Source organism: Cricetulus griseus, chromosome 2 (assembly GCF_003668045.3).
Source record: "Cricetulus griseus strain 17A/GY chromosome 2, alternate assembly CriGri-PICRH-1.0, whole genome shotgun sequence".
In the NCBI taxonomy this organism is placed as follows: domain Eukaryota; kingdom Metazoa; phylum Chordata; class Mammalia; order Rodentia; family Cricetidae; genus Cricetulus; species Cricetulus griseus.
The window spans coordinates 263,203,688-263,220,459 of NC_048595.1; the positions used below are offsets into that span (position 1 = coordinate 263,203,688).

Below are 16,772 nucleotides of genomic sequence, written 5' to 3' on the forward strand. Positions count from 1 at the left end.
CAATAATGAAAGAAGAGAGGAAAGAAAGATGCAAAATACAGAGATGTGGGTAGGATGACCAGCTTTAGAGACCTAATGTCCAATGTGAAAACTGATTAATGGACTTGCATTGTATTGGGTATTCTCACTACATAAAAACACTATTTCTCCCTTACCTGACTTTATTTCTACAGTTTCAGTTTCCTGGAGGTAACGTAAGGTGGGAAATTTTTAAATGGAAAATGCCAGAAATAAACAGTTTCTAAGTGTTCATTTGTATGCTGTTTTGGTAGCATAATAAATTAGTCATCACTTTGGTACAGCCATGCTGAATATGCTGCTTGCCAGTCATGCAGACATCTCAGTTATCAGATTGCTCCAGATTATCAGACTGACAAACCATGTAGATGTCAAAGTTATCAGATTAACAGTGGTGTTTGTATCGAGTTTGGGTCTATACAATTTGAGGCATCCATTGTGGGTCTTTGGGGCAGGTCTTCTGTGGGTGATGGATATCTGGACTACAGTAGATTTTAGACACTCTTGCTCTCCCAAATAGGAACAGACATGCCAATCTTCTTTACTATAGTGACAACACCACCATCCAAATCTTCTAGCAACATGTTATAAACTAATATGAACTGCCAATTTTGTTTTTAAAGATGCAGCTAATAGCTCACAATTTAAAACATATTTGCTGCACATAATTTCAAGCATGCTCAGTGATAAAGAACTGTGAATTCATTACCCAGTTATAACAATAATCAACTTACAGTAATTTTTGCTTTGTTTATACCCCAGTCATCCCCCACATCTCTCCACAGAGTTATTTTAAAGCAAATTTATCCATATTATTTACAATATATGGTGGTGATTTTGTCTTCTTTGGTTATGTAATAATATAAATATTATGGTACAAAAGTAGATCACAGTAGGATGGACATGATTTCCCTTTGGTAAACAGGAGGAGTCTGTGAGGATGCTCACTTCTGAATAAGAAATGACTGCTTGCATCTTCTTTGGCTTGTATGTATTTTCCAGTGTGCATGTGGAGAAAAGAAGATAGCTGTTGGAGGAAGATGCTGGTGCCAGCCCTCCAGCTATGTTCCTCTTGAAAATCTGCCTGTTTCTGTCCAACCTGGGCATTTACACAGCAGAGCAGAGGCAGAAGCACTCTACAAAGGCGAGGGTCATTTCTGTTGGTCTCCTTTTTCTCCTTGGCATGTCAGTAATTTAGAATTTCTATATCAGCATCTATTGTGACAGTGTGGTTCCTCAAAGTCAGCTCTCCTGACATCGTGTGCTGGAACATACTTTACTGTGGAGAATGTTTCAGTGGAGGATGCTTTCCAGTGGAGAATGTCTAGTAGCATCCTGGCTTTTTATCTATTAGATGCTAGTAATGTCTTCCCCCTTCCTCCGAACTGCAATAATCGTAAGTGTCATTAGACATTGCCAAGTATATCTTTGTAAGGTAAAGTTAGCCCTGGCTGGAAACCACTGCACTCCAGTGTGTGTGTGTGTGTGTGTGTGTGTGTGTGTGTGTGTGTGTGTGTGTGTAATACATATTTAAAAAAAAAGCGTTGGAAATCAGCAATAAAAAGTCTTTTTCATTCATTTTATTGGTTAAAACCTCATGGAGAATGTAATTTATAACCTGGAAAAAGTCACTATTGTGTTTTACTGATCTCCGTGTTTAATTAACAAGTCTGTGATACAATGGCTAATGATGATCTGCATATTTGAGACATAGCCAGGCACAGTCTTCACAAGAGAAAAGCCAAGGTTGTGAATGAAAGATCTCTTGTCAGCTGTGTCTCCAGCTTACCATCAGGTCAGTTTATCATCGTCCACAACACAGAGAAATATTGTGTGGAAGACCAAAGTGGGAGATTTCTGCCTAGAAAATGAATGATGCTACATACATACCAATAGGTCTTTTGATTAGTAATTAACACATAAATAAACATGGTTGCAAAATATAAAGGAAAAGGGTATTTAAGCATTGCATATAATTTGGACTTTTTTCTCTCCATAATGGAAACATTTAATTAGAGAAACATAAAATGAGATAAGGGAAAATATGAGATCATCATACCCATTCTCTTCAAGGGCTACACTGTTCTGCATGTGTCCGTGGCTGTGCTGTGCTTTTCTCCCAGGGCGGAGTCTCCCTAGATACCCCATTCTAGTAATATCAGGGAGTCCTCCTGATTCCTCTCTAGAGAGAAACTCGAAGAGGGATGCATCAGTGATGCCATGATATTGAGAATATTGCTTCTTTTCTTAGTGGCACTGTGTTAACTTCTCAGAAAATAAAAAACACTAAAGTAAACTAACCAACTTCTAGCAAAGTCCATATGAGACATTGGTGAAGCAGGGTTAGCAAACATGTTGTTTTAAGTAATGCTGTATAAGTATACAACTCATTAAAGAGCATTTGCAGAATCTTGAGTCTGGGGATGGATCTCAGGGCCCTGACACGTGCTAGGCAAGTGCTGTCCCACCCAGCCCCAGCCCGAGCCCCAGCCCCAGTCCTGGGATCATGAGTCTTTCATGTTCTTGAAACTGCTGGTGTTTTAGTGGAGTTCTCTAGGGGAACAGACAAGTGGATGAATATATTATCAAGCAATATGTAAAATAATGATAGTCACATCTGAGACGCTGAGAACCTGGTACTAGGTCCTTGAGACTGGGGTACCTCAACAGTCAGAGTAGTCCCAGAATAGCAGTCTCTTCCTGGAAGTGACACTGTAGTTACCCAGTCCACAGGGCAGGGCACCTCAGTGGTCCCAGTCTGGTGTTGGAGGCCTGCAAAGTTCCTGGAGAGCTGGTCCCCATTCCACAATAAAAGCTTGGAAATCCTGGTTCACTGTGGTGGAGAAATTAGCTTGGGGGGGCTGGGGTGGAGAGGGGGAGACAGCGACAGGTAATTCAATTCTTGGAGGACAAGAAGGGAGGCCAAGGAAGCAAAAGGTGAGAAGTAACCCACTCTGAAACACAGTCATTTAATCTTGGCTGCTACCCAAACGGTCACCCACAGTCTAGGTGGGCCATCTGGGTCAATGGAGACAGTTGAAGTTCTTCAGTGATGCTCCCTACTGAAGCGATTCTGATCTGTGCCTAGTTCACATTAAAACCAACCATATACATGACAGTGGGTGTCGTATGGTGTTTTCATACACACATAGAACATATTTTTATCTTATTAGTTGGGAGCTCCTAAGAGAAGATATTTATAAATCTTAAGTCAATGATAATATGTTTATAGATCACCTTGTCTTTTCTTGTATTTGCCCATTTTTTAAAAATGCATCCTTTTTTTGTAACAATACCCCAAATTTTCATTATTGGTAAATGATAAAAAAAAAACCAATTAACTTCTGAGGGTCAGGTATTACTCAGGCATGAAATGCATAATAGTTATGTGATATTTGTACTTCTAAGTATGGGCCTGTCTCCCCACAGGAAACAGAAGCTTAGAAAAGCCAAGTTCTTTGTTGAATGTCTCCCATCGCTCAATGGGAGGTTGTGATTCAAACACAGCTCATGCAAATAATTACAGGATGTAAGGTTGTCTCTTACAGTTTCTATGAATAAAAAGGCATTTGTTTGCCTTAATACAGGCTTTATCTGCAGTTTCCCTGAAGGTGAGGTGGGCAAGTGGATATCATTTGTGTGCCTGTCTGTCTGTCTGTCTGTCTGTCTGTCTGTCTGTCTGTCTGTCTATTCCTATCTGTCTGTCTTCTATATCTATCTATCACGTGTATCTAACATCTACATCTATCTGTCTGTCCATCTATCTTTCATCTATATCTATTAACTATCATCTATCTATATTCCAATCATGTATGAAATATTTTCAAGCATAATGAAACCTTCAGAAGCCTGAGGACTGGTGGTGGCCAGGAATGGTCTAGATTGGCTTGAGAAGTTCTGTAGCTGGAGGAAAACAGGTTAAGTGCTCTGTGACAAATAATAAATTGGGTCTTCAGCCAAAAAGGGATGGGAATTTCAGAGAGCAGAGCTCCTTAGGAAAATCCCAAAATTCAAGTGGGGAGGGGCCAGGCTTCATTCTAGGTGTCTGTTGTTCATGTTGCAGGCTGGGGGAGAGAATGGACAGCAGAGACAGCCTGCAGAGAAGCAGTAATATGTGTGTGTGTGTGTGTGTGTGTGTGTGTGTGTGTGTGTGTGTGTGTGTGTGTTGTACCTGGACATAGTTTTAAAAAGGATCCAAAAGAACCCCAAACAGGTGGAGGGACAGAATCCTAACAGTTGAAAGTGGAGCATCAAACCCGGGCTTCTAACTGTGAGCATTTAGGTTTTATTAATTAAGGTCAAGGTGATGATGGCAATACCAGCTGGGGAGCATTTTGCCTAGAGATAAATTTGTCCCTCTGCATTTCTGCAAGGCAGCGGGGAGGTATGTGTTTGGAATTAAATTAATTTGATTTCCATTATGCCATGGTAACTTCTGTTCTCTCTCTCCCTGCTGTCAGATGTCTTAGCCAGCTTTCCCCCTTCCCTTCACCCCCACACATTTCATAACACTGAGAGAAAGCACGGATTGGCTCCGGGCAGAATTTAGAAACCGAATAACTCTAATTTGATTCTTCTGCATGGAGTGCTATTCTCTCTCTCTCCTTCCTTCCTTGAGGGAGAGAAGTTGTAAACTGGAGCATAAGTATGCTTTATTTTTATATCATACTTAACGGCACAAAACTGCTTGACAGAACTTTTTCTTTGGTGCAAAACCTGGCAGCTCACCTTTCCTCCTCCTCCGTGTCTAATAGTAACACCAGTAAATGAAATCAGAGCCCAGGACCTCAGGAATGTACGTGAGGCTTTGAGGGCCTGTCACACCTAGTGACACCCAGCAGGGCTTCGGAGGCCTGGGTGTGCCTAGCCCACCGCTCCTCGCTCTTCTGCTGGGCAGGATAAGGTTACTCTGTGGCCTCCTCTGTCGCAGGGAGGAAGGCGGGCCGACACCAGGCCGGCTGGGGAGTTGCCACAGTTGGCGGACTGGGGCCCGTGGGGACGCTGCTCTGCAGGCGGCCTGGAGTTGAGGGTGGTACCCAGAACGCAGCCTAAGGCTGGGGTCCCCGCCATGGCCACGGCCAGGCCTCCCGGGCGCGGCAGCGGAGCCCTGCCCCTGTGGCTGCTCGGTGCTGCGTTGCTGCTGGGGCTGAGGCTCTGCATGGAGTTGCACCGCCCGGGCTCCGGATCCCCGGGACGCCACGATCCCCCGGGACCACCCCGGCCACACCTGCTGTCCCCGCCCGATCCTCCACGCGGTGCCAGAAGGAGGCAGGTGACCTACGTGCGCAGCGGGCGCCGAGCACTGCCCCGGGGTGGTGGGACCACAACACTGGAGCCAAGCTGTTGCACCCCAGGCGGGCTTCCCAGCAGGAAGGTCAGTTGCAAACTGTGCAGACCTGGACCTTGGTGTTTGAGCCGGCACCCAGATGGCTCTGGGGAGCCTTGTGCTCAGGCCGGTGGACCTCCCCACTGGGACCTCCAGACTCTCATACTTCCTTCTGACTGTGCTCTCCCTGGAACTTTCTCCAGCCTTTTCAATGCCTCTATAGACTGAAGTGGAAGTGAGCAGAGTTCATCCGCACTCAACCACTGTTTGCTGAGTGCCCACTGTGGCAGGCCTCCTTCTAGGAACAGAGCACCCAGCAACCATACCCATTTCACTGAGAGAGGGGGCGCTGAACAGCACGAAGGGAAAGGAAAGGAGGCTTGTGGTTTCCCCACCCAGGCCTGGACAAAGCAGGATGGGTAGACACTGTGAATGGCTCTTCCACCAGGTCCAGGTGATGGTGCATTCCCCCAGTCCTACCCAGGACTGGCACAGGGTGAGAAGACAAGCCCCAGCACCACTTAGTGGGAAAATAATTGGATTTTCCAGGACCAAACCTAAGTTTGTCTTACATCGCTGGCTAGGCTCTTCCTTGCCTCATTAACTTCCTGCCTTCATTGAGTAGGTCAGTTTTAACCTCTGGTTGTTAAAGTCTGGGCTTCCCACCTTCTTTTGGGAGCTCATCATTTACATGGTACTTAAGAGTGAAAAGACTAGGGACTGAATGTATGAGCTTGCCAGATCCTTATACCTATCACTCCTGCTTCCAACCGCAATGGCATCCTCAGAAGCAATGCTATCTGTGCTGCCTAGAGTCATTTTTTTCTTCTTTATGACATCGGTCCCCACCCTACCCCATTTACCACCCTACTTACTCTCCCTTTGGCTCTGCTGCTCCCTCTCCGATTCTAATACCCTCCCCCATTCTTCCAGTGCCGCCCCCCCCCCCCCCCCCCCCCCCCCCGTCCATTTCCTCTACTTGCCTTGCCTCCAGTCTTCCCACAGGACTGGAGTTACTTAATAGGCTACCCTATTATTTCTGGGATAAACACAGTTCTGTTTTCTGTCTCTGAAATGTGCCTCCTATGTAAAGACTTAGCTAGCTACTCTAAAAGATCCCCTTCCTTCTTATGCTGCCCATACAGTTCCCATGATGCCATGTTAAGCATTCAAAACTCTTGCTGCTGGGTCAAATGCTGCCAACACAAACTGAATTCAAAGTGCTTGGGGGCTCAGGAAAGGAGCTGAATTTGATTCAGGCCTTGAACCTATGAAGGAAGATCAGGAAGAGAACAAAGGGGACATTTGGAGCTGAGGCGATATTTTTGAAGAGTCTGGCTTCTTTTGTCCTTCTGTGGTGTCCTCGAACATTCTCTCTTTGATACTCTTTTCCCTCTGGGAGTCATTCTCCACACCTGTTGTTTCTGCTGTTGAAGGAGTCCCCTGGTTTAGTCTCTATAGTTATTGTTAACTAGAGCCTACTTTACAATGTTAAGATTTGGGATGCATAGACTCAGAGGATCACTGGGGGTATGTGTGGGGAGTTCACCTTTATACCCGGTAGGATGCTGGGGCAGAGACCCAGTCTGAAAATGGTAGGCAAATGGTAGATGTGGGGGTGGCAAGAAGTGGAGGCCATTGGCTGTGTTTGGAAGGTACATGGAGAAGCAGGGCGATTCTGTTTACCTTTGGTGGATTACAGAAAGGAGGTCCTGATCCCAGATACCTTTAAATATCCTTTAGATAGTCGTTGGAAATGTCAAATAGACAGTCAGACATGTGGAATCTGGGGCTTGGAAGCAATATTGGTCCAGGCTGAAATAGTGATTTGGAGTCATTGCGTGCAAATGGCACTAACACTATGAGATGTGTGAGGGCAACTGGGGGTGAGTGTGGCTCATAGGACAAGGGTCTGAGCACTGACATTGTCATTACAATTAAATTAGAAAGTAAATGAAAGGAAAATGTTAGCATTGTGTCTGGCATGTTATGAACACAGTACAACAGCTTTTATTCTCTCTAAGTTGTCCCAAGTCTTCAGCCCTAGCTGTTCCTCAAATATGAACTATCCCAGCTTATTTGCGGTCCTTTGCCATCTCCTGTGTGCCCCATCCTGTATCCTGCCAGTCTTCTGCCCTTTCCTACTGCAAACATTCAGGAGAAGGCTCATTTCTCTCCATGACTACTCAGGTCAAGGCTCATTGAGAATCTCCTGTTTCCATGCTGATCTCTCTGCAGTCCACAAAGGCAACAGGAATGCCTTCTGGGAGTGAGAGTTGCTTTGTTTATGTAGAGACCTGAGAACCCATCTCAGACGGAATGTTTCGTCTGTACTGTGTTCTCCAATGGGAGAGCTTTCATTCCCCACAGTGACCCTAGTAAACTCTGAAGACACTAACAAAGATGAATACCATTATGCCTTGAGTTTCTCATGGGTGTTATGAAGAAATGACTTTGGTTGAACAGTGTAAGAAGTAAGGCAAATAAAGTCTGTAAAAATAGTAAGTTATTAGCCTCCTGTGGAAACGTTTTCCTTGGGTTATCTTCTCCATAGCCATGTTCTTATTTTAAGAATATATATCTCATCTCACCAACTTCCTAGACAGAATTCTGGATTTATTCTACATCACTAGTCTTTCACAGCTGAGTTAAAATATTCCTCAAAACTGGAAAGGCCAGTATTTAATCTGTTTTTGGACTTCTGGGGATGGAGTTCAACATCTTACATCCCTCTAGGGGTAAACCTTACTCCTTTTGATCATTACAAGACATGACATAATTCAAGGTGAGTGCGCCATTGATAAACTGAAATAGACTTTGGAAACTTCCTGTTGAGCTTTTATGTTTTATTTTATTATTTTAATTTAATTGCTTGAGAATACTGAGCAACAGTTTCACAGGATTCTTGGCCCTGGGCAACTTCCACGTTGGCAAAAGGAGAGCACATTCCATTCTGTGGGCAGCTTTCTGCGTGATGAGGGCCTGCGCGGAATACTCACTGGTTGCAGAGTGTTTCTTGCCGTCAAGCTTTCTTTGTATGAGTGAGAGGTGTAAACACTCAGCAATTATATTGCTACCTTAAACAGAGTTTATGCTACTTTTAAATGAAAAAAATCGAGGGGGGGAAGACAGAGAGAGAGAGAGACAGACAGACAGACAGACAGACAGACAGACAGATAGAGACAGAGGCAGAACACGCAGAGAGAAGACCTAGTCCTCCTGTAATTTGCTCCCTCTTCCTGCCCACTCCCTCACCCCTTAACGAAGCTGTATAGAACTGGCTCTAACTATGAAGTCCTCTTGAACATCACTTGAGTTCTAATCTGAGAACTGGGGCATGAGGATGGGTGACAGGCGATGGACAAGCACTGCTTTTTTTGATTATGACAATCTTGGGACCTATCCATTTCTGTACATTCCAGACTCTGGGCATCTATCTCATCAGTGCTCTTAACTTCTAAACTTTGCATGGTATACCTGCATCAAAACATCACTGATGATACTATCTTTACTTTCTGTTTCCTGAGTGTTTCTGGTTTTTGTTGTTTTCTTTCTTCAAGTGGTATTTATGATTCCTGCGGGAGTTCTTGGGGGATTTATTTACAGAGGACTAGATGTGGTCTCCGTGACGTAGGCTTCGTAGGTACTCTTGGGTGTGTGTGGTACTCCTTACAGGTTGGCAGCCCATCTACAAGGAAGCAGTTTTTTTTTTTTTTTTTTTTTTTTTTTTTTTTTTTTTTTTTTTTTTTTTTAACACCTAGGCCTTGTTTGTTCAGGAGACACTTAACTCAGGACCAGGCTTCCAGGAGAAATGTCTTTTCAGAGCAATGCCACTTGACATTTAATATGCTGGCAAGCAAAGTGACTTCTGAGTCACTGAGCTACAGAACCCAGCAATGTGCTGCTGTCTTGGCTGGTGTGTTATAGATCCTTTGGAACAGTGTGTGTCGTGTGTGTGTGTGTGTGTGTGTGTGTGTGTGTGTGTGTGTGTGTGTGCATGCGCGCACAGGGGAGGGATTGTTTCCTCTTCTGAAAAACCATATGGCAAATGTGGGCTTACTTCTTGTCATCTCCTTAGTTTTCTAATTCTGTAGCTGTTGGTGGAAAGATGGGAAGTGGCGTGGTGTGCCCCCTGGCCTACCTAATCACCTTAAGAGCTCTTACTGTTTTCAGACTCCTTGAAGGGTAGGTTGAGTCCCCTGTGACACGGAGAGAAGGCATCATCCTGTAATCCGCTCCTCTTCCTGTGTCCCCTTTACCAAGCCATATAGAACTAGCTCTAAATATGAAGTCCTTGTGCACATCACAAGTTCTAATCTGAGCACTGAGAGATGAGGACAGGTGACAGATGGTGGGGAAGTGCCAGCTCCTTTGATTGTGACAATCTTCGAATTCAGCAGTCATGTCCAGCCCCTCCGGTTTTGCATATGCCCATACTTCTGACGCAAGGGGACAGGGTGAATCAGCCCCCTCCCACTGCCCAGGAAGCTGAACATTTTCCTTTGAAACAAAGTCAGCTGAGAGTATTTGAATGAGCTCCAGCAGCATGTGGGCGTGAAGTAGCAGTTGCTTAGTTTCATTTCAGAAAGCCGGTTTTTATTACAATTTTGATGTTTCTTCGGTGGGGACCAGGGCTCTGCTTCCACCCAAATCCAGCAGTTAGTTTCTTGGAGAGTGTTCTGTGGGCAAAGGGCTGCTAATGGAAGCTTTATTTTTTTTCCAACAACCACTAGTGGAAATATTAGGTTTTTGTGTATAATTTGTGCAGTCCATTTTCTCTAAGGAGAAAAATGACCTGCCAGTTTTCTCGAATAGAATTGGATTTCTCTTTTCAGGCTATGAACAGAATCAGGGCTTCATAGTTAAATGGGAGACTGTCAAGGGTGGAGGGCCCTTGAGTTTTTCCATCTGTGCAATGATAGCTTTGCAGGCCTTCTGTTTCTGAGAAGCTGGGCTCTTTGTTCTGTGATACAGGGGAAATAACAGGAGCCTGCTTCATTTTCCACGAGACAAGTCTCGGCACAGCAACCTGCCAGCAGTGATGAACATCTTTTCAAACAGTCCCTGGGTCCTCTGGATATGTCACAGTGGACCCATTAGTGTCCTGTGGAGATTTCTGGAAAAGGAGGGTGGGAAAATTTGCTTTCCAACAGCATTTTTATCCTGCTCAAGTGACTGAAAGAAAATTGAGTTGTAGAAGGCTTACAATCTAGGGGAATGTGTAATTTAGACTATCAGCAAACAAGGCTTTTAGTTACTCAGGAGGTGAATCTAGACAATGAATTAGAATCACATAGCATTTTTTTTTCCAGTAGTGGGAATTGAACTCAGAGCTCATACATTATAGGCAAGTGCTCTACTACTGAGCCCCACCTATACCCTCCTGTAAATATCTTTAGATGAGGTATCCAGTGGGATCCGCACTGAGCCCCACCTATATCCTAATATAAAAATCTTTAGATGGGGTACCCCATGGGATCCATTCACTTTGCCTTTACAATCTCAGAAAGCATTTGAAGTTACAACTCTGAGCCAAATACCTTCAAAATGAGCAGTTGTTTTTTCTTAAAAAATGACAAGCAAAGTTAATACTTCTTAGCTCTATGACAGTATGGCATATCCCTGTCAGATACAACAAAGGAAAAGGTCCCTTTGAACTGTTGTTTTTAAGAAAGAGGATGTGATGGTTAACCTTCAAAGTCAACTTGACTGGATTTCGAGTTATGTAGGAGACACACTGGGGCGTATCTGCAAGGGCATTGCCACAGAGGTGGGAGGATCGACTGAATGTGGTGAGCACCATTCCATGGTTTGGGAACTGAGAAAACCAGACAAATCAAGTATACTAGTTACCTTTCTGTTGCTGTGATAAAACACCATGGCCGAGGCAACTTATAGAAGAAAGGTTGATGAGAGCTTATGGTTCACATCTGGAGGGTAAGAGTCCATCTTGGAAGGGAGGCATTGCAGGAAGCAGCAGACACTGTAGCTGGAGTAGAATGCGAGGAGCCCACCTCCATCACTGTAAGCACTAAGCAGAGAGAGCAAACTGCAGGCAAATGAGGCTTCTTACTCTCAAAGCCTGCCCTAGAAACAAACTTTCTTCAGCCAGGCCTTACCTCCTAAACTTCTCCAAACAGCCCCACCAACTGGGGACCAAGTGTTTGAATGCCCAAGACTATGGGAGCAGCATTTATTGCTCTCTGTTTCCTGATCCTGATTTTCACAGACACAAGGAAGCCAAGTGCATGATCCTGTCACTGTAAACTCCTCCTTGCCTTGCTTTCCTCACCACAATGAGTGGTACCCACAAAGGATGGTACCCAAGAAGGGTGGTACTCATGATGGATGGTACCCAGAAGAATGGTTTTTATGATGGATGGTACCCATGATGATGGGTGGTACCTACAATGGATGGTACCCTTTGAAACCATGAGCCAGAGTGAATATTTCTTGTGTTAACTTGCCTCATTGTTATCTTGCCCAAGGAATAAGAAAACTAACAGATACAAATGAATCATCTAAGGCTGGAAGTGGATATTGGTGAGGGTGTTTGTAAGGAAATATATTTAGTCAATGTAGCACTGTTTTGGTTTTATAACCAAAAACCCCACAGTTTTTGGTTTTTAAACAAGAAAATTGCACTCTGGTCTAACTCAGAATAAAGCAGAATGGGAAACAAAAGAGAAGAATTAAAGAATTATGTTGGGAAACACAGGAGATCTCTCACTGAGCCAGAGGAAGAGCTCAGTCACTTCCTTTTGGAGGAGAGGGCTATTCAGAAGATCTCAGTTTTCGGAGCCCATTGTTTGTCTTTCTGAAGGACACCAGAAGGTTCTTTTTGCTCCATTCTGGGTTTAGCTCTTTGATGTCCACTTTGAATTGGCCAATTCTGGCCACTTGCTGTAAACACAGCACAAGGTCCTGGAAGCCGTTCTTAGAGTACGGTACCCTAAACCGCTAAGTTGTTGCTGCTCCGTTAACTACTCAGTATTATTTTTGCAGTTTTCCCTTAGACTATTTGTTTCTCATATTTCATATTATTTCAATTGGCCCCTTTTGGAAATCTTGAACCTGGGACCTAGAAAGCAATTGTAGGGGTTTTGTTTTTACTGTCCTCTATCCATGTGAGCTTATATAGTTATGTATGTCTCTAGTTATCTTCATTGCTTAATTATTTGCCAGTTAATGGTATTCTTTGGCATGCGTGCATTGTGTGCCTCCATGTGGAGACCAGAAGTTGATGTCTGATGTCTTCCTCTATTGCTTTGCCTTTTTTTTTTTTTAAATAAAGATTAATTTATTTTTATTTTTTGTGTATGAGTGCTTTGCCTGCATGTATATGTGCATCACTTGTAGGCCAGACAAAGACATCAGATCCCCTGGAACTGGGGTTACAGGCAGTTGTGAGCTGCTAGGTTTTGGGTGCTGGAAACTGAACCAGGCTCCTCTAGAAGAACAGTGAGTGTTCGTAACCACTGAGCCCTCTCCCTAGCCCTGCCCTCCCCACCTCAGTTTTGGGACAGGCTCTCTCACTAAACCTGTGGTTCACCTATTAGCTAGACTGGCTGGGCGTCAAGCTCCAGGGATCCTTCTGTCTCTGTCTTCCTGTGCTGGAATTATGGGTATGTGATGTTCAGCTTTTTACATGGATGAGGAGGATTTGAAAATTGGGTCCTCGTACTTGAGTAGCAAGCATTTTACCCACTGAACCATTTCCCCAGTCCCTGTCTATTATACTCCTATTTCCAGGTAGTATTTGGCGGGAAGCTGGCATCTGGTGCACAAGATTTTTCAACCAATGGGTATATATACACAGGATCTATATGTTGCATTCCACTCATTCTTCTATCCCCTGCCTCTCCTTTTCTCCCTCCATCCCTTCATTTCTTCCTTTTATTTTTTCAAAAAGTTATTTGTGAGGACTTGTAGTAGAAAAGTAAATGCAATAGTTGGCTCATTATCTCAATTTAGGTTTTCAAACTGAAATTTGAGTCTTAGGGTATTTGATTGTTGTTAAGGCGGTCACTTTTCAAAAACATCCAAATTATTTTTCAGTGCATCTGCATCTTTATAGCCTCCTTTCTAACTGGCTGCTTTAGGATTCCTTTGTGTGAGGCTACTTCTGCATCAGTTAGGACTCTTGGATTGTGAGTGACAGGCCCAGTAGAAACTAGAAAGCTAGAGACTGCTTGGAACGGCCTGAGAATACAAAGAAGAAATACAGAAGCCAGGAGGGCCCTGGGAAATCAAGCCGGGGCTGAAGCTAACCTGAAGATCACAGCTATCTGATGAGCCCATATCACAGACAGGGTGGGTACCAACTATTTTTTTAGGTTGCCCTGAAGCCAGGGGTCTAGCGATGGGTATGTGGGAGGTCCAGGGTGTCTGTACCCAGTCTACCCTAGTGTGTCTGAAATGGTATTCCTGCACTTGGGTGTCTGTAAGCCAATAAATCTGGAATCAATTCCCTTTCTGCTTAACTTGCTAGAGTGGTTTCTGTTGTTTACAACGAAGAACCTTGACAGGACAGTGAATTAGAGCTGGCTCTTTGGAGGTTTACAACTATAACTTTCCCTTTTCAGTTTTGCCTGGGTCTGTTTAATTCAGGTTTTGGAACATAATGATTGGGGGCTGGGTGAACTATGGGCTGAGGGATCTCTCTCTGACAAGATGATAAGATTTGGTTTCAGATACTAAATTACAAAGATCTGCTGCTCATCTTTAGAGACGCCAAATCATATTTCATAGTGCCATTTGCCTGGGGTAACAGGAAGGAGGGGACAGTGCTTGCTGCTGTCACAAATAACACTCCAGGGTCAGGGCTCACACTATTGTAGGTTCATTTCTGGCTGCGCCATGTATCCCTTGTGGATTGTATGGGTATGTGTCATGCTGCTGTGTGCTGTAATTGTTCTACCCCCGGACTCCAGGCTGAAAGTGCAGTACCATCTCTCCATTCACCTGAGCAGAGGGGTGGGTGCTCTAGTGGGTCTTGTCTGGCATCACTGAAAGCCCCAGACAGTTCACAATTGCTAGTGACTTCAGTTCTAGGGTTCTGACGCCCTCTCTGGCTTCCCTGGGCCCCTGCATGCACAGAGTGCACAAAAACATATGCAGGCATATATACATACATATAATTAAATCTAAAGAAAAGCCTGGAAGTGACATATTTCTCTCTTGCACACATTACAATGTCCAGATCCATCCCACACCAGCAGGACCATGCTGCCACGTGCCAGAAGACAGCTGGCATGTTTGTGAACAAGACGATGTCATTGCAGAATGTAACTTTCAATCATGTGTGTCTATGTGGACACTGTCTAGGTCATGCTTTGTGTCTATGTGTTCAGTTGCTTGCTGATTTGCATGTTTGACAGTACTCAGGGGCTGAGATCTGAAAGGAAGTAGCTGTCTAAATTTAGTAGTAGCCTGAAATAAAAACAGACTTAATGTATATCTTACAAACGTGCTGGAGCCCATCCTAGAATCTGTTAGCCACAATGGTTCTTACTGACATTGCTTATGTTCAGTTCTGCTCAGGGCAGATGGAGGAAGTGAATTATTAAATAAACCATGAAAGTAAAGGGCTGGAGAGATGGCTCAGGGGTGAAGAGTGCTTGCTGTTCTTCTAGAGGACTGGAGTTTGGTTCCCAGCACCCATGTCAGGCAGCTCACAACTGCCTGCTCCAGCTCCAGGGGGCATCTCATTCTTTCTTGTGGCGTCCAATAGTACCAGTATGCATGTGCTCATAGTCACACACACAAACACACACGCACACACACAGACCACACATATACAAACACACATACACACAGACAACACATACATAGACATACATATACACACAAACACACAGACACACACATAGATAGGCCACACACACACACACACACACACAGGCACACACACACACACACACACACACACACAGACACACGCATACACAGGCACACACACAAACACACAAACACACACACAGACACACAAACATACACACACACACACACACAGACCATACACACATACACACACATATACACACACAGACACACACACACAAACACAATAGACCACACACATACACAGACACACACACACACACACACACACACACACACACACACACATATATACTCACACACCAACACCAACACACACATACACACTGAATCTTTAAAATAAAAAGCCGTGCGTGTAAAAGAGTGGAAGGCTTCCAATAAGAGGAGTCAAATACCATATGTCTAAAGCCACAGTAACCATTTTCCCATTTTTTACTTGAAGTTAGTGGATGTACTTCCAGAATACGGCCACAGATCAGTGGCAATACCTGAGGCCTGTATTCACAACATGACAGCAAGTGATTCACTTTATTTCTCATCTCCTTTGACTGTACAACAAGGGATCGCTTAAAATCCCTGCTTAGTCAAATGTATGGCCACACAGAGCTCAGAGTGATGAGACTGTAGACGTGGCCTTTTCTGCGGTGTTTTCGAGTGGAATATGAATTATTAATAATAATTATAATAACACACGAGATCCTAGGGTGTCTGCAGCATGAATTTACTAAAACGTCAACCACATATTCTGATATGAGTAGCTTGCCTGTGAGATGGGCTTCTGGATTCTCTGGTCCTCCTTTCTGGAGTCAAACCAGGGCCCTGTATATGTTAGGCCTGGGGACCCTATTTTTATGCTTGAGGTCAAAGGGTTAAATTCTGTTCCTCTACATGTTGAATGTAGGGGAACAGACACACATTGAACAAGAGATGTATATTTTTGAACTTCAGTTTCTTTTCTTAAAAAAAAAAAGATTGAAGTTTAGTACTTTTAATTATGTGTGGGTGTACATGTCTGCCTGTGGCTATATGCATATAATTGCAGGTGCCCTCCAAGGCCAGGGGCGATGAACCCCCAGAGCTGGAGATACAAACTGTTGCAACTGTGAGCTGCCCAAATGTGGGTTTTGGGAGCTGAGGGAGGAAACTTGGTCCTCCACAAGAGCCGTGAACACTCTTAACTTCTGAGCCATCTCTCCTCTGCAAAACAAAATTGGTAGCACATGCCTCCCAGGGCTCTGTGAAGACGAAATAAGGGGGCGGAGGCAAATGCACCAGGAGGCTTCCTGGCACAGGGACATGAGGTTTCCTAAATGGTCACTGGTTTGCAATGTCTGAAAGTCACAAGTGTGCTGACTGAGGAGTGTGAAGCCCAGCATTTGCTGTAATTTTGTTTCCTCAAAACTAATTGCAATTTTTTTTTAAAAAAAAACTTACAACAGAGTGCTGTTGAATAAATTTGGTTGTATTAGTGTTGTAATTCCAAGCTTTGACAATATATTTTTTCCTCAAAAAATGTTTACAAATCTATTAGCTGATATATAAGCACCCTACTACTTCTTTAGTTCAAGGGAGGCCAGTTCATGGG

At 44.1% G+C, this 16,772-nt stretch overlaps 1 protein-coding gene across 1 annotated transcript in view; it reads left to right on the plus strand.

Moving 5' to 3' along the window:
- Positions 1–5,086: 5,086 nt before the first annotated feature.
- Positions 5,087–16,772, plus strand: part of Mettl24 (methyltransferase like 24) — a 126,159-nt gene continuing 114,473 nt past the window's right edge. The window contains exon 1 of the mRNA XM_027402190.2: positions 5,087–5,392. Within this exon, the coding sequence (XP_027257991.1) occupies positions 5,087–5,392 (306 nt within the window). The remainder of the gene's footprint in view (positions 5,393–16,772) is intronic.